This window comes from Girardinichthys multiradiatus, chromosome 14 (genome assembly GCF_021462225.1).
Source record: "Girardinichthys multiradiatus isolate DD_20200921_A chromosome 14, DD_fGirMul_XY1, whole genome shotgun sequence".
Taxonomy (NCBI): Eukaryota; Metazoa; Chordata; class Actinopteri; order Cyprinodontiformes; family Goodeidae; genus Girardinichthys; species Girardinichthys multiradiatus.
Genome location: NC_061807.1, coordinates 24,781,837 through 24,808,576, shown reverse-complemented (window position 1 = coordinate 24,808,576; position 26,740 = coordinate 24,781,837). Strand labels below are relative to the sequence as shown.

Below are 26,740 nucleotides of genomic sequence, written 5' to 3'. Positions count from 1 at the left end.
TAACATGACATAATTAATAAACAAACTAAAAAATGTCCATAAGTAAATTTAATTTAAGATAAGTCATAAACTGAAAAATAAATCCATTACAATAAAATATGTCTTTTCAAGAGGGAAATGTTTGCAGGAAATGTACATTATTTACATCAACTGTTTTAATGATACTGTAAACCATAAAAAATGCAGTCAGTCATTTTCTACCGCTTATTCCATAGTGGGTCGCGGGGGAGCTGGTGCCTATCTCCAGCAGTCTATGGGCGAGAGGCGGGGTACACCCTGGACAGGTCGCCAGTCCATCGCAGGGCAACACACAAACAACCATGCACACCCTCATACACCTAAGGGCAATTTAGAGTGACCAATTAACCTAACAGGCATGTCTTTGGACTGTTGGAGGAAGCCGGAGTACCCGGTGAGAACCCACGCATGCACGGGGAGAACATGGGGAGAACATGCAAACTCCAGGCAGAAAGATCCCCGGCCAGGAATCAAACCCAGGACCTTCTTGCTGCAAGGCAACAGTGCTACCAACTGCGCCACCATGCAGCCCTGGTAATCCCATAAAAAATGAATTTCCTTTTAATTCAGACACTTTAATTATGCTTGATTACTCATATTCTTAGCTTAAGAAACTGAAAACACATTTTGATCTCTAAAACACACACAGCAACACAAACACACACACACAGGTTCAATGAGGAAACTAAACTCGGTACTCAGAAAGATTTTTCTTTTCTTGTTTTTAGCTGTATTCTTGACTTGAAGCACCCCCTCCCCCCACCAAAGCACAAAGCTCTATTATCAACAAATGTGACAAATAAGGTGATAATGTTTGTTCACAACCCTCCTTGACTCACCTCCAGTTCTTATCAGAACCATGTTCCCACCGGAACATAAACAGGGGTGATTAGAATCTGACAAACAGTGAAACACCAAGAAGTGAGAACTGCAAATGAAATAGAAGTTTACCGTCATCTGCCCCAGAGTTTGTCAGCAGATCGGGGTTGTTTTCAGTTACTGGTGTCACCCCGCACCAGTAAGATGAAGTAAATGGGAAATACCACGGCTTAGGAATCCCATACTGGCCTGCAAAGAACAATAATTACATTTTCATTCATGATGGCTTAAGAAAATACAATGAAGCCCAGAAAGTGCCAGGCATAAAATAAAATTAAATATAGAAAAAAATTTGAGACCAAGCAAAAGCAAAACAATTAAGAAGAAAAAAAAAAGAAAAAACTGACTGAATTGCAAACTTCATCTTTTAACAGTTCATTAAAACATAATTTTAATCAAACAAAAGCTTCCATTTTAAGATTACATTAAACCAGAACATTAAATCATGGGAACCGTCTGGAAAGTAACTCAAGGATGAACTTTCTCCAAAAGAATACAAACATTAATGTTCAATAAGCTTCTGCAATGTCACAAGATTTATTTCCACCCAGTGTTGCATTAATTTTTCACCAAGATTTTGCATTGATGATGGTAGAGTCTGACTGCTACGCAAAGCCTTCTCAAGCACATCCCAAAGATTTTCAATGCGGTTAAGGTCTGGACTCTGTGGAGGCCAATCCATGAGTGAGAATGATGCCTCGTGCTCCCTGAACCACTCTTTCACAATTCGAGCCCGATGAATCCTGGCATTGTCATCTTGGAATACGTCCGTGCCATCAGGAAATAAAAAACACATTGATTGAATAACCTGGTCATTCCGTATATTCAGGTGGTCAGCTCAATTCAATTCAATTCAGTTTATTTATATAGCGCCAATTCCCAACACATGTTGTAAATTGCCGCTATATAAATAAGTAACCTAACCCACTCTAACTATAAGCTTTATCAAAAAGGAAAGTTTTAAGCATGGCCTTAAAAGTAGACAGGGTGTCTGCCTCACGGACTAAAACTGGGAGTTAGTTCCACAGGAGAGGAGCCTGATAACTAAAGGATCTGCCTCCCATTCTACTTCTAGAGACTCTAGGAACCACCAGTAAACCTGCAGTCTGAGAACGAAGTGCTCTGTTAGGAACATATGGAACAATCAGATCTCTGATGTATGATGGAGCTAGATCATTAAGGGCTTTATATGTGAGGAGGAGAATTTTAAATTTTATTCTGAAAAGAGAGCCAATGAAGGGAAGCTAAAATAGGAGAAATATGATCTCTCATTTAAATTTTCATCTGAACTCTTGCTGCAGCATTTTGAATCAGCTGAAGGCTTTTAACTGGATTTTGTGGACATCCTGATAGTAAAGAATTACAATAGTCCAGCCTTGAAGTAACAAATGCATGGACTAGTTTTTCAGCGTCACTCCTAGATAGGATATTTCTAATTTTGGCAATGTTCCGGAGGTGAAAGAATGAAATTCGAGAAACCTGTTTAATATGGGATTTAAATGACATGTCCTGGTCAAAAATAACACCAAGGTATTTTACTTTATTACCAGAGGTCATTTTAATGCCATCCAGGTCAAGTGATGGACTAAGCAGTTTTATTTATTTTTTTTTAAAGACTCCGGCCCAAAGACGACAACTACTTGTCTGAATTTAGATGCAGAAAGTTTAAAGTCATCCAAGTTTTTATGTCTTCAAGACATGTGTGTAGTCTATATAACTGGTTGGGCTCATCAGGATTTATGGATAAGTAAAGCTGAGTATCATTAGCGTAACAGTGAAAGTTTATTCTATGCTGCCTGATAATTTGACCTATTGGAAGCATATATATATATATATATATATATATAGTAAAGAGAATTGGCCCAAGTACTGAACCCTGTGGTACTCCACAATTAACCCTGGAGTTTAAAGATGATTTATCATTTACATGAACAAACTGGAATCTGTCAGACAAATAAGATTTAAACCAGCCTAGCGCTGTTCACCTGATCCCTACAGAATATTCCAGCCTTTCTAAGAGAATATTGTGATCGACTGTATCAAATGCAGCACTGAGATCTAAGAGGACAAGTACAGACACAAGTCCATTATCTGAGCCCATAAGAATATCATTAGTGACTTTCAGCAGAGCTGTTTCAGTGCTATGATGAGCTCTGAAGCCTGACTGAAACTCTTCAAAGAGGTCATTGCTGCGTAAATGCTCACACATTTGATTAGCAACTATTTTCTCAAGAATTTTAGATTAGAACCGAAGATTGGATATAGGTCTGTAATTTTCGATCAAGCGAAGGTTTCTTAAGTAAAGGTTTTATTGCAGCTACCTTAAAAGCTTGTGGTACATATCCATTTACTAAGGATAGATTAATCATACCTAAAATGGGGCTGGTAATCAGAGGGAACACTTCCTTAAATAATTTGGTCGGGATTGGGTGTAACATACAAATTGAAGGTTTACATGAAGCTAATATTTCTGATAACTCAGGAAGCTCCACAGGATCAAAGCAGTCCAAACACAGATCAGGTTCTACAGTTACTTCCAATGTTGTCTCACTTGCTGAGGATGAAGTAATCATCTTCGGCAGTATGTCAAAGATTTTATTTTTAATAGAATCAATTTTATTGAAGAAGAATCCCATAAAGTCATGTCTGCTGAGAGCTACGGGAATGGATGACCTCATTCTTTGTATACATACTGTTGATGAACCCAGACATGACCAACTCCAGCAACCCCAGATTATAGCACTGCCCCCACAGGATTGTACAGTATAGAGTACAGTATAGAGTCCAATCTTTATGCTCCCTAGCAAATTGAAGCCTTTTTTTTTTCGGTTAGCCTCACTGCCTCACATTTCCTCCACGAAGACAATGGATCCCCACTATCCTTCCAGTTTTTGATAATGCGTTTGACAGTTCTTAACTCAATTTTGGGAGGTTGAGAGAGGCTTTGTGGAGCCCAGTGGACCTTAGCCTTATGAGTTCGAGCCGCTGGCTCAAGACGCTGACTCAGTGATGCCTGAAGCCGGCACTGCCAAGGTAGTGGAGGACAGAATGGGTCCAATTTCTGAATGGTAAAATGATGTTAGCAGCATCATTGCTAACATGGGCTAGCGTTCAAAGCAGTAAGAAGCTTTCAGAAAGTTAACATTTTACATGTAGCTTTATATTATCTCAAGTAAAGCATATGATTGAAGGTATAAAGTAGAGGATCCGGATCGGGACAAACGTGCCGTCCAATCCGGACCCAATCTGATTTTGACCATTTATATATTACTGCATGTAATCCAACAGTGTCTTAATTTCACTTGCACCTCATCTCCTGTTAATATGGTATAGCCCCACAGTAAGGGTCAATGAAATTCTGGTCCACACTGCAGGCCAGCTGGTGGCAGTAATGCATGGCAACTACCAGAAAATGACAAAGAAGAAGCTATGCGGACCTTCAAAATGGGTTGCTAAGTTAATAGCTTGGGAGCTTACGTTTGCTGATAGTACAGTGAGTATAGTGAGTAAAAGAAGATGACTTCATCAAAAATACATAAAGTGGACTATGAAATCATACATTTAAAGATGAATGGACAGAAGCATACAGTCTCTTACAGCACCACATCGAACATACAAGTGTTAACTGTCAGTCCAGTGGATTTTGGGAAAACACAAAAAGCATTTCACTAACTGGTAAATGAGCACAGAGTCCATGGAAGTTGTGGAAGAAACAATTTTAGATGGAAAATATGGACAACAACTTAAGGAAAAGGTTAAGGAAATTATCATGCGTGTCACAAGCACAAGAAGAGCAGAATTATACCAAGTTGCACAGACCCAGCTCGACCAAGCCATTCAAAGTGTATTTAATATTGGTACTTGAATTGGATTGCTCTTTTCTGTTCAGCATATGATTTCATGGGCATATGAATAATTGATCAGTAATTTAAAAAAACTAGTGTTACAAAAATGTTATATAAAGATGACAGAAAATATTTTGATTTAAAAATGTTCAGACCCCAAGGTGTTTGGATGAGTTAGGGAGTTGACCTCCTACTATTTTAATTGGGGGACCCCTGGTACAAAGCATAAAAAGCTATGATCAATGCTCGCAATTCTAACTCCTGCCTTGCTAAGGGGGCATCTGCAGGGCTGTAACATAGACATGTACCAGGATGTACTGTTTAAAATAATAGGAAAATTCAACTGCAGTAGCCACCATTCAACATGAAGAGTGTTTAAGGAAAAATATTGCAGAATTAAACAAGTTTATATGATAATGTAAAAGAATTGCACAATAACATAAAGATAGCACCATTAAGGCCCAATTCATAGAGTTTAATTGCAAAAAAAATGATTTGGGGTGTAGTTACACTTTAAATGTAAATTAAAACATTTCTCTAATGATTACTCAATCTGCATTGTTTTATTATCTCTTGAGAAATGCCTTTCCCATTTGCTATCAGAAACAAACTTCCTGGTTTAATGAGACATTAGTTTGATCCCACATCTAACAGGAATTTAATTATTATTTAGTTTAGATCAGTTCCTTCAGCTCTGGATGTCTGCTTCACATATCTGGTGTTCCGTTTGCATTCATAATTCAGAATTTTTAAATTAGAAGAGAGAAAAATCAACTGTAATTACCTGTTGCATCCAGAACTATGACTCAACAAATTTAATTACTCTTGCCAACCTATTCCTAGCAATGAAAATGTTGCTGCTGTGCATTAAAATCTTGTTTTGCCTTTTTTAATTGGCATGGTGACTGAGCATGTTAGTTAGCAAATACAACAGCTTTTCCTAATGGCACAAGGAATATTGTTTAGACAGGTGTAGTGTACTTTCAAGATACATTTATTAACTCCCAAAGATAAAAAAGGAAATTTTAATACACATGGTATTTATGATTTTTTTGTTCAAAATCACATAAATTATTTTAAATCTGCTTCAAATGATTACCTGGGAAGACATTTTCAATGTACCAGGTTAGCACCCAGTATAGGACAGCATCAAAGAGCATCATGGCGATGGAGACGATGAAGGTGTAGGGATCCCCCTCCTGGGGACTCCCGCCAACGTTGTGCCACCTTATTCCGATGCCTTGCTCCTCATACTTGGAAAAGTTCTCGCACCCAAAGCCAAAGGCAACACATGACAGCAAACTCTTTGAGGATGAAAAAAAGCAAGAACAAAAATTTTTAGTGCTACAAATGTGTAATTATTCAAAAGACATTTTGCAAAGAAATTCACCCTGCTCCTTTTCGCCTGCATGATGACTATATAATAGGGGTATGCAGCTGGTTGTGTTAACATACTGTACTGTGATGATTGGATTGGAGGAAACAACTAAGCCTGTATCTGGAGTCTTGGGCGGATGCCTGGTGAGCAGTCCCAGCCAACAGAGCTTGGCTCACCAACCAACATAAAACAATAAATTAGTGCATTTCCTTTTCATTTCTGAATTTAACAAGGAGATTACTAATTAGGAAGTGAGGTTCATGAGGACTGGTAGTTGAGTTGGGTTGTGTCTCTTAGTACAGAGCCATAGCCACTGTCTTTCTCAAAGGTGTTGTCTGAAGTGTCTCGAAATGGTATTCCCATCCATTGAACTGTCATGTTTTGTGACAATACAATCAGAAATGTCAGTTTGTTTTTACTGGGATTTTATATGATAAACCAACACAAAGCACTGCATAATTGTGATATAGAAGGGTAATGATAAATCGTTTTCATTTTTCTCACAAATGTAATTTGAAAAGTGTGGTGTGCCTATGTATTCAGCTTCTTTGAGTTTGTAGACTCAACTTTTGCTCTGATTTTAAAGATTTCAGTTATATGTCTCTACCAGATTTGCACATCTAGATATGGAGGTTTTTGTCGATTCATGACTGCAAAATAGCTCAACTCAGTCAAAATGGATGGAAGGCCACGGTGAACATAAATTTACAGGTCTTCTCATTGACTCCTAATTGGACTCCATGAGAGGCCTGGACTTTAAATTGGATATTCTTACATATCATAAAATGTAAGTCCATTGTAGCTCTGTCTGGAATGTGTAACTCTGCGTCAGCCTCATTTTGGCCTGACAACAACTTTAACCAGCCTTCCTGTCCCTGCTGAAGAAAGGTATCCCCACAGAATGATACTTCCAACACCATGTTTCACTCTGGGGATGTTTTGTTTTTCGGGTGATGTGCAGTGCTAGTTTTTTTTATCATCCATAGTGGTATGCATATAAGCATAATGTCAAAATCTGGTCACATTTGGCCATAGTACCTTTTTCGACATGTTTGCTATGTCCCCCAATCGACAGATTGCTTCACCTCAGCTGTGTATCTCTGCTGCTCATACAGAGTTACAATGGGCCTCTTGTCTGCTTCTTTAATTAATGCTCTTATTGCCTTACCCTTGCCCAGTCAGTTGACAGATGTGCCATAGTCTTTTAGTTCTCAGATGATGGATTGAAGAGTGCTTTGTGAGATGTTCAAAGTTTGGGATGTTGTTTTATATCCTAACCCTTCTTTAAACTTCTACAAAACTTGATCCCTGAGCTATCTGCTTGTTTTCATGATGTTAATTGTTCACTAATGTTCACTATCGCAGGACTTTTGTATTTACAAGTTAAATTACAGACAGGTGAAATCTATTCAGCGATGATACTGATTTTATTTAGGGGTATCAGATTAATGGGGGCTGAATACAAATGTGTGCATAAAAAAGTTTGAAAACCATGTATCATTTTCCTTCCGCCGCACAATCCCACAATAATTTGTTTTAATCTAGAAAATCCTTACAAAATTCATTGAGGTTTGTGGCTGAAACACCAAATGTGGGAAAGGTTAAAATTATTGTTTTGGTAGGCACTTTAAATTCATGCATTGCCAAAAAAATCTGTTTAAGGTTGATTAATTAAATGCTCCATAAAACTTTAGACAATAAATGCTTGAAAAACCATCTTTAATTACTGAAATTAGGTGATGTCTTGAAAGATTGTGGACACTTAAATCCATGTGCTGCAAACAAAAATCTGTCTGATTTTTCATACAGCGGGAAATTGAAAATGATGCTTTGCCCGCGCGAGACATCATCTGCCATGGCCCCTAGTTCCACATTGCCATGTTGCCCGCCAGCTGTTTCATCACACCTCATTTGCTCGCAGCATTTATACTCCTGCAGAAGTGTTTGCTGAAGCTTGAGAGACGAATCATCATGGATAGCCGAGGTTACACAACTACACAGAGATAGAGCGAGAGAGAAGGCCAGAGAGAGTGAAGCTCCACAGATGACGCCAAAACTCTAGCCTGCCTGGCTCCCAACCCTGCTGGCAGCATCTTGTGTTGCCCTCCGCTGACCATCTGCCAATCAGTCAACAGATGAGGGCTGACAGCGGGGCCAGTGGGCGCCCATCCTTGACCTCTGTATGAACGGCTGACAAAACAACACGAGCCCAATCCTTTTGGCTGTTGAGAAAAGGGCACGAGTTGGGAGGCAGACAAAACAAGCCCCCGCTTATTGAACACATGTCAAACTGGAGATTTAGACATCATTCAACTGGCTTTGGACAAAATCCATTGTTAAGAGGAAGAGTAATAAAGGTGGTGGCTCTTTTTGTTCTGGAACATTTTCGACAAGTACCCAGCAGGGATAAATGCATTTATGTCTGAAGAAGCTTCCCTTACAAAGTGCTTTTAACATTCTTATGTTTAGACCTATCTCCAAGGCATTCCAAAGATTGAACATTTTAGAGTTTGGAACAGCAAAAAGCTAACATACTTGATTCTGTAATTTATGACATAATGTTTTGTTTTTTTCTCACAACCAACCAATCTTACCCTGTTTTTTCCCTTTAAATCTGAAGATTAGCAGCTTGATTATAAAGTGCATTGTAATATACTTCATACCATGTTCACTTAAAAGTAGGAGGATTGACCAACCGTTTCACATTTTGTTACATTATAACTGTAAACTTCAATACATTTTGTTGGAATTTTATGTCACAAACCAAGACAAATTTATTGCACAATAGCGAAGAGGATGGAAATGCAAATATGTTTTTTCAAAACTCAATACTTTGCAGTATACAGTACTTCTATTGCACCTGCATCTGTATCTCTACCAGCTTTGCACATCTAGAAAATAAAATGTTTTCCCATTTTTCTGTGCACAATAAAGAGCATCTGTACAAATTAAGCCAAAATATGAATCTGTGGCAAAATTATGTCTGGACATTGACTGGGCACTTTTAACGCATGCATGTGCTTTAATCTAAACCTCTCCAGTGTAGCACATTCTGCCTGTTTGCAGTTGTAGTCCTGGTGGAGGGTGACCCTCCTCCCAAGTCTTAAGTCTTTTGCTGCCTGCAAAAGGTCTATGTAGGCCCATGTCCCCATCAACTCTGACCAGCTTGCCTGAAGAAAAGCATGCTCACAGGAGGGTGTTGCCACTGCTAGTGATGGGCAGTCAGCATAGGCTGGGTAGGCCTACTGGCAAAAAATTATTCTCAACCTCCAAGTTTGCTTACCTATTTTTTTTTTGTCTTACAATAACAAAATGTTAATTAATGTAATAATTTAATCAGTTTAAGGCACGGAAATCCTAGAGTTAAGCATAACTTAATATTGTTCACTTATGGTCAGGCTGGCTGCATAACTGAAGCAGTACACTGTTTTACTTCCATCACAGTGCAGGCAAACAGTATCCCATGTTATCATACAGCTTTGTGTTACCATGCTCAAACCATTAAAGACTTTTATGATGTCTTTCATGGTGTATCAGACTCTCACGTTGACTATCTAAGGTTAAAGTTCAGGAAAAAATGAGATCACAAGCAAGATAAGTGCCGTTAAAGTTTTTTTTTTTATAATGTTTTATTGGAAGAAAAGCAGGTGGACAGATTTAATGGATTTCATTTTCAAAGTAGGAAAAGGTCTCTTTATGGCATCTCTCATAAAAAAGGTCCAGATTGTGAAATGTGAATTTTTGTTTAGATGGACGAAAGTTGCTTTTCACACTGGTTTGAATTCACTGTTGAAGAACACAAATAAGCAGATGGTAACAGTCAAGGGGTATAGTTCTATATTTATATGGAGCTCTGCAATGCAGCTGTCGCAGTTGGAAAGTTGTTGATTTGATACGAGCATTCTCGCCCACCAAAGGGCTAAGCAACCTTGGGCAAGTTGCCCACCGATCTGTGAACCAGTGCATGAATGTGTGTATGTTTATAAGTGTGGCTGGTTAAATGTGGCCGCCCATTTAAATTGCCTAAATGTCTCACTCATCCCTCTGTCTGTGCTTTCTCCCTATTTTTTTAGACAGCATTCCTAGATGTAGCAGTGGTGTTAGATAACACATGTATTTTTTTTATTTTTTGCTTGACCATATAAGTTGTACTTGTATCATATAGTTGAGATTGCATGTATATTAATATGAGCAAATACTATTGCATTCATTATTAAGTCAAAATTCTAAATATGATTCTATACCCAGTTTTTTGGGTGCCTTCCTGACCCTAGATTTAACTGCACATTACTGGCCACAACATTATGTCAAAGGAGGGTGCTGAATTCACTGTGATGTGCAGTGTTGGTTTTCCAACACACATAACATTTTGCATATTGACCATAAAGTTCCGTTTTGGCCTGGCCAGAGTACTTTCTTCCACATTTGCATTATCTAACATTGTTTGTCACTTTAAATTGGTCTTCTTCTGCCTTTCTGATAACAAAGGCTACTCTTATAAAAACAGATGTGTAGAGTGGACGTCTAATAGTTGTCTACAGATTCTTCCACCTGAGCTGTGGATCTTTGCTGGTCCTCCAAAGTTACTCTTGGCTGCTCTCTTTCACACACTTGAACTGTCAGTTTAGGCCCATGTCCATGTCTTGGTAAGTTGGCTGTTGTGTCAGACCCTTTTCGTTTTCAGATTATGGAATGAACTGTTCTCTGTGATGGGATGTACAAAGCTTGAGATGTTGTTTTACAACCCCACCCTGCATTTAACCTATCCACAACTTTATCTCTGGTCTGTCTACAGGGTCCCTTTGCCTTCATGATGCTGTTTGTTCAGAGGCCTTCATAGAATATGTGTATCCATAGTGAGAATAGAAGGACTCTAATTAGTGATTAGATGACTTCTAAAGTTGAATGCACTGGATTTAATTTAGGAGTAAGACAGTAAACAGGGTACTAACAAATTCATATCACAATTTCCAATGTTTTTTTATGTATAATTTTTCTTCCACTTTACAATTAGTATACTCTATGTTGGTTATTACTTAAAATCCTAATGAAATACAGTAAAACTTTACTTGTAACGTGACAAAAAGTGAACAAGTTTAAACACAATAAAACTTTAGCAAGGCACTGTATTAAAAAAAACAAAATCATTTTCTGGACCCCACCTTTAGTAAATAGCACAGCATTTACATAAACATCAGCATTCAACAACTGAAAAGGTTATGAGAATGCACAGCTGAGTTATTACATATTACCCTCATTCCCTCTATGCCTTTGTACTGTCTGTTTTAGAACAAATGCCAAAAGTAACCCCAAACTCTATGTAATTGATAGTCAAAATAACCTTCTCAGTTCTTTCTATTGTAGATTCAAGTGTATGTCAGTGGAGTCATATAACTACTGCTCAATGTCGTAAAAGCAAAGATCAATTAATTGATTTTGCAGCAAAGCCTGAGAAGTTCGTCATTAGTTTTTGGAAGCTTAGCAATTTTTGAGATTTTCCTGGACTTAATGGCTAATTGAAAATGGCACTGGTTAGCACAAAGGCAGTTTAGCCCCTCTGCTATTTCTATGTCATTATAAAAGAAAGGAAGTGGTCAAAGCACAGCAGAATGTTCTCTGTTTTACTTCTGTGCACTGCTTGAAGCACTCCCTGTGGCATAAAAGTAAAAAAAACTGTCCTTACAAATTCACGTGATCTTTGACGTATTTTTGCACAAGGAATAAATTCTAAAATCAAGGACATTGTGGGGGGGGGGGGGGGGGGGGGGGGGGGGTGGGTGGGGGGGGGGGGGGGGGGGGTGTGTGCTTTGTCTGAGCTGAATAAAAAGAGGAACTGAAAGGGATTGGATGGGGGAAGGAAATGCAAATGGGCTTTTTCTTTGACACCTATTAAAGTGCAAAATCTTATCAGGAGTTGATTTTGTTTTCAAAACTGAACCACCAACTCTGGAGTTTTATAAACTGGTTCTAAGCTGCCGCCATCCCTTTCCTGTAATAAAAGAAAGCAGATGCTCTTGTTAAAAGTTGAGTTCTACCATTGCAATCCTAGATACTTCAGAAAAACAGTACAAGGGGTTACCTTGTTGTTTGCCTATCCTTGACCTTTTGACTCCACCACAAACTCGCGCTATGTTGAAGTAAAAATGAAGCATTTAGATATTATTAACCTCTTTTGTGAAATCTGCTCCAACATACTAACACAACATGGGTATTTCGATTTGTTTTTGTTCTAGTCTGTTCTAGTGTTCAGTATTCTGAAAATAAGGGTGCTGTGTTTTACATGAATAACTACAACAAGTATGCAGCTGTAAAAAGGATTAGAAGATGAAAACTTACTAAAATATTTTCTCAAGAATTCATTCATATACAAATACATTTAACTTGGGGTTAGGGATATACTAACAGAGTTTGAACCAAAATTATTATATAAAATAATTTTAAAGTGCAAAGAAAATAACACATGCACTAGATGTTTTTTTCAGATATAAATGTATGTTATACATAAATCCCCTTCTGTGTCATTTAATATTATAATAAATAAGCTGCTCTGAAAATACCTCAGAGATTTGTTAGAAAACATTAATGAACAGACTGCATCATGAAGACCAAGGAACACTACAGACAGATCAGAGAGGAAATTGTGAAAAAGTTAAAAACAGGATTAAGTATATAAAACCAGTGCATCATCTGACAATGGAAAGAGTGTGTTGTAACTACAAACCTACCAAAACATGGACATCCACCTAAAGTTTTGGTCAGTTAGACTTGCAGTTGTAACTGCAGTAAAAGGTGGATCTAGAAGTATTAACTCAGGAGAGCTGAGGGCACACCACACTTTTCAGATATTTACTTGAAAAACAACTGAAATCACAGTATCTTCCTTAGGAAATAACATATAAACAGCAACACATATCTGATAGAGCATTTTTTCAGCCAGCAAAAAAAAAGAAAACGTGTTGATTTAACTTTTCTAAGGACGCATGGGCACTGCGATCAAGAATCAGGATTTCTCATCCTTCTGTCTGCAAGAGGCAGGTGGAAGACAAATGATAGCAGAACTGCGATAAAGGTCACGCAGAAAGGCTATGCTGAAAGTTGAGCAATGGTACACCGTTTATCTTTATCACACAGAACAGGAGAAAATACCAAAAATCTTCATGTGATTCTTTGTCTTTTCATTTATGCAACTCTTTTATGAGAATCCTCATGTGAAAGTATGCCAGAACAAACAAATGAAACAAAAAAACTACGATAACATCATGAATACAAAAAGCCTTTCCTGCCACGAGCTTCACTTTCATTTAATGTCAATACAATCTTTAATTCATTTGGAAGGCTCAACGGATCCCATTTTACTATCTGCCAGCTTGCAAAGACAATAACAAATATAAGATATATATTACTGGAGGAAGAGGTGAACTCACTTCCTTTCATTATAAAACCATCTGGATATTTATTAAAAGGAACAGTAAATAGACATAGAATGAACAACTGTCACCAATTCAAATTAAAAGCAAAAATATAACCTTGGAATAAAACTCTGAATAATGCCCTCCCTCACTTATGATAACAGCTGGGGGAGATATAAAAAAAAAAAAGCAATGTCAAAGATAAAGATGGACTTACCACAGCCAACTTAGCTCTGAAACCCATGACATCCCTCCAGGCATAGCAGAGGCTGTGTGGCAGGTAGAGGAGAAAGAAGATGAGCCCGCCACATGCCGCCGCTAAATTGGCCTTAGAGAAGAAGATGCTAATGAGGAAGCACTGGGAGATGGTGGCCAGACAGAACACCAGCAGGAAGACAAAGATTACTGAGGGGTCGCTGTACTGCAGGACTTTGCCATACTGTGTTTAGTGAAAAAGATAGAGGGTAAAGTTACTCTCAAAAACACTATGAAGTATCAAACAGGCAGGTTGGGTGGAGTATGATCATCATGGCAGATTTATTTCAGAAACACACCAGACAGAGTTATTTCAGAAAATGACTGAAATGTCTCTCGTTCAAACAGATTTCCATCCAGCTGTTCCTGCTTGATTCATTAGCAAAGACTGAGACACGTTATACACGTTGTTTATCTTATTGGTTGTAGTCTTCCCAATTGAAAGTTTTGAGAATTTTCAACAATTTCAGGAAATCAAAATGAACTGAGAAGTTTCAGGCTATATTAAATTTCTGCATTTGTATGGCTTTAAAAAAATCAGGCAGAGTAAAAGGCGTCTTCAGTTGACATATATACTTATTTAAATGGAATATGTGAAATTTATTTGTGGTGACAAAAGAAGCGAGCACTTTTCCAACAAAAATAATCTATGCAGGAGATGTGAGTGAGCTCTGTTGTAGAAAACAGATGAATGAGGATGGATTTCTCTATGTTTAGAACAAATTTAGGTCCAGGAATATAAAAGTAATGTAGTCTTTAATTTAATGTACGACACCTTAAATTTGAGGGAAGAGGCCGCAACACAGTTAATGCCACAGTTAATGCCACAGTTAGAACTAAGCGTTTGAATTCAGATGTTGTCTGACCATGCTGATGCCTTTGCACATCGAAGTAACCGCATTGGGCAGCAATTGCTATGTTTACTTGAATGCTGCAAGTACGTCAGTGCCTAAAATGACATATTTTGTCACAATCTGTCATTTGTCAGTCCATAGGAGGCTGATTTGTTTGGTCTTGAAGGAATTACACATAGACAACATTTCTGTCAACTTTCTCCTCAGACCAGACCAGACAAATCACCACATAAATCTTTAGCTCACATTCAAGCTGGAAGCTTTGCTGTCACTACTCTTAGCTTGGGTGGCCACTGTATTGTGCATTGATACTAAAGCTTTCAATTTGAAAAATAATCACTCCTATTTCAGCCACAGTCTCTGTTGCCTTGTACTCGCTTTTTTGCCCACTTTTACTTTTTACTTATTCCAATTAGAGACATTGACATTAATAGAAGCAGTGTGGTCTACAGGCTGTACATAGCTGTACATAGCTGAAACTGAAAAGTTGTGAAAATGAAGACATATATGACCTTTAAATATGCAATGCTTCTACTCTACCTGTTTGATGAAGGACCGTTCTCTAATTTTAGAGAGCTGATTGCAATCCATTCACTTTAAACAAAAACAGCAATACAGTTGTTCCTGTAACTAACTGAAAAAAGACTTTGCACTGGTAAGGAACATGGTTCTATAGTGAAAGATGAATTCTCATAAAAGAGAAGTTCAGTGCAGCAAAAAATATGTTAAAATTAAAGAAACAAAATCAAGGTAAATTAATTACCTTCCAAGGTCAAAGTGCTGTTTAGGATAAACCTATTATTATTACTAAAAGATTAATGGATTATCCAGTCTCCCAAAAAGTAGAGACAGGTCCTTTCTGAGCCACTTTTAAATCATTCTCAAATCACCTTGAGTGTCATGGTGAGAAGAAAAGCACTGATGGCCAGCGGCAGCAGACTGGACACTGCCCAGGTCATCCAATAGATGATGTTTCTCAAGCCCATGATTAGCACAGTCTCCTTCAGCCTTGCCTCTTTTTCAGAGACAATGCCTTTAATGATCATGGCCACTGAATAAACCCATGCTAAGGTCATGTACAAGGGAAGAGAGCTCGCCAGCGATCGGAGGAATCTGAAAGGTGAAGGAGCATTACCAGAAAAGACGATGAATACCTGGGTACAGCATTTTCTATGTCCTTCCGCCAGCATTATACTTAGGTCCTAAAATCCTAATTAAGAAACTAGCAGTCTTGAGAACAACAGCCTTCATAAAAGCTTTTAGTAGAATCACTAATCTACTGCAATAAGTTACCTATTGATGCATTTTACTGGAACTCAGGAGTGTAAATTTATTTTCTTCCATGTTAAAAAAAAGTCAAATATTTGGCATTCCAATCTTTCTGAATCCAATCCTAAAAAATAGACCTGGCTGCCTCTAACATTAAAGTGTTAACAGCTGAATGCTGAGTAAAAGTAAATCAATTAAACACAAAGTCTTTTAAACCACTAGCAGGCCCCTTTCATAACAGACCAAGACTACAAAACAACGTTAAAAATTAACCAGTCTTTGGATGGTCTCTCTAAGGTTATGAAGGTCTCCTGGCATACACAAAGATAACAGTACACTGGCTATTGCATATCATGGAGTATGGGAGTTTGAGAATACAGAAAACATCTGTACTTAGGTGGTGGTAGTTAATTATTATGGTGAAAGCATAACTTAACCCTGAAGGAAAAGATGAATTTGGAAGAGAAAACAGCCTACATGGGACATATTCACTCTATTGCTTTGGTCATCAGAGGATCTAAAGTGGGGAATTTTGACCTCCTGCCCAGACTAGAACCTCATCATGACCAAAGTGGGCCTGTTGACAGTGCAGCATCCTCTGCTGCAACCAAAAGGATCTCAACAAGCACCTGAAAGAAACAATCCATAATTTCTAAACCAATAATAAACTCTTTGATTATCGAGATTGTTCAGGTTAGGGTCTCTGTGGATTAGGGGTATGGGTGCTGGCGAGAGGCACCCATACCGCCATATTTTACATATTGGCTTGTTGCTTTGAGAATAAGGAATTTTGTTGGTCCTTTAGGCTGTAGTTCAACAACAAAATGTATTTGTTGCATTTAACATTTGCAGTACTAACAAAAAAAAAACTGTACATGATTGGTTGAAAAAGTGGTCTTTAAATATATGAACTCTTCTGTGCATATATATATATATATATATATATATATATATATATATATATATATATATATATATATATATATATATATATATATATATATATATATATATATATATATATATATATACATCTTGACATAGGAGGGGGGTTTTACTAATCTGCTGCCACCAGGAAACATTACAATGGGTGTGAAAGACATGGATATTATGGGGTGGGCTTGATCCAGTGTGTGAAAGGAGTCTTAGTAAACTACAGCATCAGTAACTACAGCATCTAAATGCATAAAATGCTGTAGTAAAAAAAAAACAAAAAAAAAACAGTGTCATCAGTGTGTATTACTATTAGTTGTTAACCTAGCAATTAAGCTCAATAACCAGTAAATACCAAAGGGTTTTCCAGTTTGTTGGTGTAACACAGGTAAGCCGAGGGTGACATCATTCCCAAATCCTAATTTGACAAGCAGGGTAAATGAAACCTAGCACCTGTATCACCCACATCACTCATCAGGATCCTGCATTTAAACAAGACATTAATTTAACAATTAGCTTCATAGTCAACCTCCTGTGTAGTGGCTGACAGAAAGGTGAAATGGTGAAATGAAAAATGGCATTTCTTTGAAGGTAAATTACATTTGGCCAAGTTTGGACTTGCATTCGGAGAAGTGTCTGGTTTAGAAAGGTCAGTGGCGGAGACTGATAACTTGTTAGACCTGTGGCTCTGGTGTTGTGAGGAGGTCTATCACACAAATGTCACACAAAGTTCCTCTTTTCTTTGAAGCTTGCATCAAGTGTGCTGCTTCCCACACAGCGTGTAATTGAGGTGTCTTGAAGTTTTCCATTAAAGGCTGCACATTTTGGCCAGTGGAAGGGGCACATGTAGCTCTTGTAAGGGGTAACTGAACTAGGAGTAGAAGAATCTCCTTAGTTCTTCAATTGGTTGGTACACAGTACTGATATTACACACTTTAGTGACAAATCCGTTGATTTAGAAGGCAATTAATGGAGTAAAATATTTATGATCAAGTGGAAATGTGAGAATATATCATGAAGGTGGTTCTGTTTTGTTAAAAATGAGAGATGCATTAGGAAATTTCATCAAACACCTCCTTCACTGAGCTGAACCAATGTAGGAGCCATGTGTGAGAACAGTGCAAATAAATCCATCTGTGTGCCAAACAGTAAAAGCATCATCTCTGCTATAATGGAGGAGAAAACAAGTGCACAATGGCAATGGACCCAGGTGCAGGTGACAAAACTGTTTGTTGTCAGACCTAATCCAGATACAGCCTTTGATAATTACCATTTGATACACCATTATTATTAATGTGCTGAAAATGGCTGTGAAATTATCATTTAGAATGGGCCTGTGATCTGAATGCACAGCCTCCTCTCTAGCTCATACGCAGCAGGCAACTAACTCAATTTATTGTTATTAATGTTTACAAACTGTTGAGAGCTTGCAAACGCATTAGGCTGATGGGAAATTACATTTAACCCAGCTGTTCGAGTATCGGTTTCTTATTTATCATCCACATTTTCCAATTAAACTGCTCAAATTGATTACACTCATCCACAATAACCATCACTTTTATTTCATTAAATGTCCTTTCGAAAGAAGGAGTTTTTGAAGGATGTGCAACATCTAAAGGGGTTCAATTGAAATGCTGCTTCACGGTGTGGATCTCTAAAGACATGGTTTCTTTAACATAAGAACAGCTTGCGGTTAATTCCTTATTAGTTCTTTAGCGGATGTTATTGGAACAGATAAATAACACCAACATGTGCAACGAAAGCAAAATCAGCACATAAACCATAAACCAAAAATCTAGCCAGTGTGCAGACAATAGCTAAAGAACTAAACTAAAACTAATATCAATAGTGTATTAACACAATTTCAGGAGAACTTAAAAATGTTCAATATAAATCCAGAATAATTAGTTTCATATGATTTAGGACTTTACATTTGATATAAAGAAAGGCTCTCTAAAAGGGGGGCACAATTTTTCTTACAGTTGGCAAATTATCTCTATATTTACGTAGTTATTTTAACTTTTTCTTTTGAAGCCATCCTTTACATATATTCATTCAGAATGATTTAGCTTTAAGTTACATCAGGAATGAAGAAATGAGGGCATAGAGGTTGCACATCTAAGCTTTTTTCTCTTCTTTTTCTTATTGGTTTTATGCTAAGTGTGTAAAATAATTAATCCAGAAAATAAAAGGTGACAGATTTTTCAACCATGTCAACCTTCCAAAAAGTTTTTTTTTCAGCCCATCTACTTCTTTTCATTAAAAATGAGCCCTCTGTTCCTCCCACTTTATGACTATTACAAAGCAAATTACCTTTAACATGATATAAAATACTATAGAACCTTCCGGCGCTGAAAGATAATTAATTTTGAGTGCAATCACAAAAACATGTAGCACCGACCATTCACATCCCGATTGAGAAAAGTGGAGCAATTAAAACTACATCCTCTGATTACAAAACACAAGTGCAGTTTTGGTTGCATGCTTAATTAATTAGACAGAGAAGACTGATTTGAAGAATGGCAGATAATGATCTGATTCTGTGTGAATTAGTTATGATTAACAAAGACAAAGAATCAAAACACAAAGCATAAACAGCTATTCGTCCTGAATTACCTTTGTCAGATTCATTTGTAGGAAACATTGTTTCCAGGTGCTAAACTCCCTGTTTGATGAGCTTTAAGCATGCTCTGAAAAACTTCATAGATTACCTTCACATGTCATGCTTTGCGTTTTGATACTTTCCATTGAGCAACCCTGTTCTACTGACCTTGACCATGACACTTATGAGCACACATGGGACTATGAGCAGAACAATGTTCTCTGTGAACCTGGCAGACCAGAGGGCGCCATTTTGAACACCAACAGCTCGCAGCACCTCCTTGAGCCGCAGCTCCTTCTCCAGCACCAGGCTTTTGATGGTCATGCACACAGAGTACATGAAGGCCAGCACCAGGAACATGGGCAGAATGGTTCCAATACTCTGGATGAAGCTGGGCATTAAGGAAAGCAACCAAATAATATCAGAAGTGCATGTTCACAAAGAGGATTCACCATGGCTAAACAGGGAATTTGATTGCCAAACAGATGCTTAGAATGTATATTTATGAAGTTAGTGGGTGCTTATATTCGTAAGTCTTTTGATGACACAATCAAACTAGCATTCAAAATAAAGCTATACAAGAAAGAAAATTACAGAAGAAGCCTTATTTTCATATACACTAAATTAAAAGACAATTGTTTTCTCACTGACATTAAATCAGACTAAACTTTTCCTGTTTTAAGTCAATTAGGATTACCAATGGTAACATTACCATTTGCTAAATGAAGAGTTTACATACATTTCCTATGTATTCTGTAGCATTGCCTTTTAAATTCCAAATATTTTGGTTTCCTTCCACAAGCTTCTCACAACAGTTTCCTGAAGTGTTTGAAAGACCCATTTGTGCATAGTCTTAAGAAGTCTTGCGTTTTAAGATGTTGTTTCAATCCCAGTGAGCAAGTTTTTTATTGAAAATGTGTAATAAATGTCTAAATGGTTAATAAGCAAAATTCTGTACATATTGGGTTTATTAGTGCATATTTTTTAAACATCTTCAGTTTACAACTCTGGTCCAAAACTCAAGAAACTTTACATTACAAGTCCAGTTCTTTACTAGCAGAGCTGTGAGCAGACCTCTCTATGTTAAAATAATGTGCAGGTCCAAGATTTTTCAAGTGCTTTTAATAATATTGGAATAACATTAATGACTATTTTCAAAAAATACATTTTAAACTCGATTCTCCATCTGGCTTGGCGACATTTTGTAGTTCTAGTGGCAAATTTGGAGACATTTTGAACAACTGACTTTTTTATGCAAACAAACTGAACTTTGCCTCATGCAGAGGGAGCAACTTTCTGTCAGAAATACTTTTTGGTACCACTTTTTTAATGAAAATTAGTGTTGTCTCTATCTGCCAGTACAGTATAAAACTATACATATCATTATAATTACCACTAATTACACACTTTTTTTATACTCAGATAAACACTGCACACTGATTTCATTTCTGCAATATCACAACTGAAAATAGGATGAAATTTGTTTACAATACTAAATCAAATAAAGTTGCCTTTGAGCTTCAGTTTATGTTTTGTGAAATTTCTTCTTTGTTTAGCCTACAGTACAAGACTCATTTAACTGTGGAAAATGGCATTCTCTGACCAGCATGTGCATGTATCTTTTCACGGGCTTTTGGTAGTGTTCTGGAGTTGACACACATTTTATAGCAAAACTTGTTCATCTCTGGGACACAGACGTCGTCTCCTTCCTGAGTAGAATGATGGCTGAACATTCTGATACTGTTTACACTTGCATTATACTGCCTTCAAATACTTCCACAGCTTTCATCAAGTTTAATCAAATGTTGGCAATTGACCTATCAGAATCGTACAACATCATGATACCATCAGCTGGGCTTTCACAAACTGTGTAAAGGCACAGTACTTAATGTAACCTTTCAACTTTTGAGAAAGTAATACAAAACTCCCCTTATTCTGCCATTTAGTAAGCAGGAATTAGTTTGCTGACTAAAACTGACCTAAACCAGGGAATAATGTGTTTGAATTTATTTTACACAGTAAAAAAACAAAGGTTATGCACCCAATTTCAACTACATTGATAGTTAGAGATACAATTTATGTAAGTTAATGAGACTCTGTTATAAAGCACGATTAACTTCAGGTGTGCAAAGCTCGGTGTAGCAAAACTGATGTAAAGCAAATGTTAAATCCACAAAGGCAGCCTTTTCCAAAGTCTGGCTTTATTTCTTACATTAAAAAACATAAAGTGTATTTTGCAGATAATGAAAGTCCCAAAGAACAAACAAGACAATCTATGTTGCTTTCACGGACTCTACGCCTTAGAGGTGTTATCAGTTTTACACTGAGCTACCCTTTTAAAAGTTGGTGCATCAGCTCAATCGAGCATTTAGTGCTTCAGCTCAGGCCTGAGATGATGTATGATTTGATGCTGTTACAACACAGTAAGATGATATTAAACTGGCTTCATAATGCCACCAAAATGCCATGTCAATATCTCCTATGCTGCCAATATAATAAAGTGCTTCCTTTGAATTATGAGACAGTGAAGGAGAGATATCAAATATGCTTTGACAGAGTGTTCAACATTAATGCCTGCATATCCATAAACACCGGAGATGTAATGCAAGCAAAGCACTGTTCAGCACAAATGGAAGGATGAATGAAGCATAGAGAATCTACTGCCACTGGAGGAACAGCGCCTTTCTATCAAGAAAACACTGGTAAACAACTGATGAAAGCGTATCTCTAGAATATGTGCAGAAATTAAGTTCCATTATAATTCTGGACAAATCCTTCTGGATTCTTGCCATGAGAGATTAGTTCACTCATAAATAATTTTTTTTATTTTGAAAGAGGTGCTATTTTGCATCTTTAATTCATTTTGCTTTTTCAGTTTAGCCCAAACTACCATGTATCATCCCTGTAATTACCTTTTAAAGAGTTTTTACTGTGAAATTTACAATGTCTCTCACAGCCCCTCCACACTATTGGCATGCCTTGTGAAGATTTCTCAATTCAATTAAAAAATGTGAAATGTTTTACTCCCAAAAGGAAATTAAATGTAGCTTATATTATGCAGGTTTCTTCAAGGAGTCATTGTAGATGCTGCCGTGGGCAGGAGGGATCTCCTGTAGTGGTCTGTCTTACAGCAGATCTGAAGAAGCCTCTGACTGAAGACTCTGTTGTTGTAGGACAGTCTCATGAAGAGGATGCTCAGAGTTCTCCATAATCTCCTTCATTTTATGAAGAATCCTTCAAATCCTTTGTCTAAAGTACTTTTTTACAGATAATGGTGAGATTTTGGTTTGCTTTCCTTACTATCCACCTTAGTGTACGTGGTGTACTCATCTAGCCTTGTTTGTCACAGTTCCTGTTGTTTTAAACTATTTTTTTTCTTTTACATTTCTCCGACTATAGATATGGGTAAGATTAGGTAAGAAGCCATTTTTTGTTGCCATTTCCTTTCTTGTTAGGAAAAATACCCAATATGCTGAAAGTGAATAGTCATCTGTCTTTTTTTAAGAGCAGCAAAGAGAAACTGGCATTTATATTTATACCCAGCAAAACAGCAAGCATTGGTTTTTGTGTAAGCCTTTCTAGGTGCTCTGATCACGTGGAAATATGAGAATATATCACACTTCCATTTGATCAGAGCCATTTTGTGATCAAGGGTAAGGAGGAAGGGTCACTTTTATTCAGCGCATCAGACTGAGATATAGCCCTCCAAACGAATAGGTATGAGCTGCATTAGGTATTATTTTAAGGTATAATTATTGTGGGATCAAAAAATTCCATATAAAGTTAGAAATAATTAAGTTACTTTTTTTGTTAGTTCTTAACGTTGATTGTATTTTCTTATTTTTTTTTATCACAGTAATAAGGCAAGCAACAAGAGGTTGAAAAGAAAAAAAAACTTGTATTAACCATACTGAACACTGTATTAAAATCATTATTATTATTATTATTAAAATTGGCAATTGGCTGCCTGTGAGCCAAAAATAGATTCTAAAATCCTCCTCTTGGCTTTTAAATGACTCAATTGTTTTATTCCTTCATACCTCTATGAAATTCATTCTTTGCGGTATTTTGTATTTCCGCTTTTATTGCTTTTGATTTTATTTATTATTTTATAATTCTTTATGTCTTGGTTTGATCTGTTTTAGTAGTGTACAGAAATTTTGTCAAACAAATAGTTTTTTTGTAAGAATAAATCAAATAGATTTGGTTTGAATATTAACAAGTCCATATTTATATCTAATAGTGTCAGAAAAGTCCACATGCTTCATGTTTTCGGTTGTGAAGTCCAGTTTTAGATAGATGCCTGTAACAAAACATGTAAATAAAAAACAATATAAATAAGAAAATAAGAAACAAATCAATGAATTTAGAAAAAAAATCTCCTGTCACTGTCACACCATAGATGTTATAAAAGCATTTACCCACCACTCTATTTGCAAGGAAATGAGGCAGTTTTGGGCAATATCAAGTCCTGCCACACATTTAAAGTATCAGCCTTACTTTAATGGCTTCCTGTTCTGAAAACTACACAACGGGATAAATATTTCACAGTGTTCTGTTGCATCAGTAGGGAGCAACGTACCTATTGCCGTGATGCCACAGTCTTGTATTTTTATTTTTTCATATCTAAGGATCAACTAATGATATGGGAACTAAATTCCAATACTCCTTGAGTGCCCCAAGTGGACAGGTAAATATTAGCCTAATTATTCAATCCATTAATTTTACATTTACATTTCAAGCACCCAGCATGTCAAGGTGAGTCAGTGCAGACAGCTGAATGGAGGGCAATTAAACTTTAACATTTTAGATAGGTGCTAGCACAAACTTATGGGCTACAAAAAGAATGGTTCACTGCAGAGTGCCCAGTGACAGATGCTGCAGGAGGCAGCCTCAAAGAGACATCAACAACATTTGAAATATCACAGAGTATCTTGTTAATAAAAATTATCTTCAAAAATTCTCGTTCTGTTTTTATGCTTAATATTTCATTCATATGTGCAGTTATGTAGATGCAAAACATCTAATGTACTACAAAGAGTTTATAAACTGTTCATTTCATAATACTGATATTTCCAAAATGCTCATAGAAATGATAATTTTGGTAATGTTTTTGTTAGTCCAGTTAGTGATTTGTTCAACATGATAATGGTACAGAAATCAAGATTTAAGACTTTCATAATTCCGATAGTGATGTAGAAAGCTGACTGGGTGATCTTGAAATGTCTAATTTAAGATCTGAAAGACATTTAAGATGGTTTATACTTTAACATGAAGACCTAACAGCCATATTTCACAATGCAGAGATCTGATACATCAGGCATGGGGTTATCAACTTTGTTAAATAAAAATAATAAAAATAATCAATATAAATCCATAAATACCCAGCCTCTGTCACGGGAGGTTGTGAATCTGTGAACATGATATGCCAAAGATACAAAGATCCAAGGTAGCCAAATGCATGTATTTTCTGTATTCCTCTCGGATGGGTATCCAGGTATGCAGATAGACGGCGGGCATATGTGACGTATGGTTAAGAGTCCATGAACACGATAAGCAGAAGATGCTAAAGTAGGAACTGTGGGGGATCCAATAATTATATTTTTGGGATGCCAGTCAGATGGGTATCTGGATGTTCTGATATTTTTGTAGGCCGAATATCGCAAAAACAGAATCCCTCATGAATGCATGTGGATCTCCACATATCTTATATGTATATGTTCCATAGACGGACATATCGTCGCATCGGATAGTGCCGTATGCTTTTTGTGCAGTGCATAGTGTGTAGATCAGAGCAAGAATATTATTATTGGGTCATTGCGCAATATTTGAGTCAAAGTTATGTCGGTTCTATAGCAGTGGTGGACATACACTATCCACAAGGAATTTTCCACCATTTTCCCCAAAAAAAAAATATGTTGATCAAATATGGTATGCTACAGTGAAAAATATTTTATAAGGTCATAGTGGAGTAGTATTACCCTATTGTATTGGGTCCTTCTATTCCATTGAGGCTGATACATTATAGACTCCCAGTTATGATGTAAAATTTGATTTTTCTTCTGAATGAAAGTACTTAAACTAAAGGGTGGAGCTGTGCATTTTTCATTGTGTGATTATGCTACTACAGTAAAATTAGATTTCTATTAGAAGACTTTTTTTTTTTTTTTTTTTTTTTTTTTTTACCAGGAGTAGCAATAAAAGTGTTGTGTTATTTTTGCAAAAATGTTTCAAAACAAAAAAAAAATAAACACATGGTGAGCTGCAAGAAATAACAGTCCAGCTACATGAGAACAGGAATAGGAGAAAGACAGATCTTTTTCTAGGACACATACACAACCCTAAAAGACTGGATCACCTTTCTAAAGCAGTCCCAGAAGATTAGGGAAAAGGATCAGTTGACTTAGTTCAAACCCATATCAACTAAATCCAAAATCCTTCACTAGCCTACGTACATAAAATCGTTTTTTTGAAGAATGAATTAAATCAATACACTGCCACAGATAGCTAACTTATACATACGAAGCCTCCAGTAAGATGTGCATAAAGTCTGAATACTAATTCGGGTATTATCTGTTCCTAACAGGCTGTAGCAACTGACGTCCTGTGTGAGTTAACTCTTTCTCTGACTGTTCTCTCCCTGAGGGGGGAGGGATCAGTCATGCACAGTGTGTCTGACACTGACAACCTTGCCACCAAGACTCTCGTGAATTATACATCTGCTGATCGATCAAAGGTGCTTAAGTAATAGAACCCGAGGCAGCTCGTGTGTTGTGGGGCTCTGGTTTCATTGGCAGGCTGGCCTAAATTTGGAGAAGCTGGTAGACGGATAAATCGAGATAGAGCAGAGCATACTCTCCTCAGAGGTTTGCATGCTTTAAAAAAGCTTGCTGTCTCATTTTGAGAAAATATGCCATTTAGGTTCAGTGCTGGGAAGATATGAGGGGCTTACTGAAGGGAATAGACCTTATTTTCTTATTTGGGTTTATTTTATAGCTGACATGAATCATATATTAGGAAAAATTTTATTGTGTTGCTCTTAATGTGTGTCTTTCTAAATGTCATAGACATATTCTAAGTTGCATTTGCAGTTATACTTACCTAAAATATAAATGTATCCAGACAAATAAAGTGTTTATTTGTTTACAGAAATACTTTCATAAATTTTTTTTTTTTTTTATTATATACTGCTTGCATTATTTTTGGCCAAAATAAAAAGGAAAATAAAATTGTATTGACTTAAGAAACTGACACTCTCATATCCACAAAGCTGTATGAAGGTTGGTGTGTTTGAGGTT

The 26,740-nt window shown here is 36.9% G+C and overlaps 1 protein-coding gene across 1 annotated transcript in view; it reads right to left on the bottom strand.

Annotated features, from left to right (window-relative positions):
* The window catches only part of LOC124880928 (phospholipid-transporting ATPase ABCA1-like), a 283,949-nt gene that overhangs the window by 176,823 nt on the left and 80,386 nt on the right, over nt 1-26,740 (bottom strand). The window contains exons 15-18 of the mRNA XM_047386373.1: nt 19,611-19,833; nt 13,747-13,968; nt 5,842-6,046; nt 970-1,086 (exon numbers count right to left, since the gene is read on the bottom strand). Of these exons, the coding sequence (XP_047242329.1) occupies nt 970-1,086; nt 5,842-6,046; nt 13,747-13,968; nt 19,611-19,833 (767 nt within the window). The remainder of the gene's footprint in view (nt 1-969; nt 1,087-5,841; nt 6,047-13,746; nt 13,969-19,610; nt 19,834-26,740) is intronic.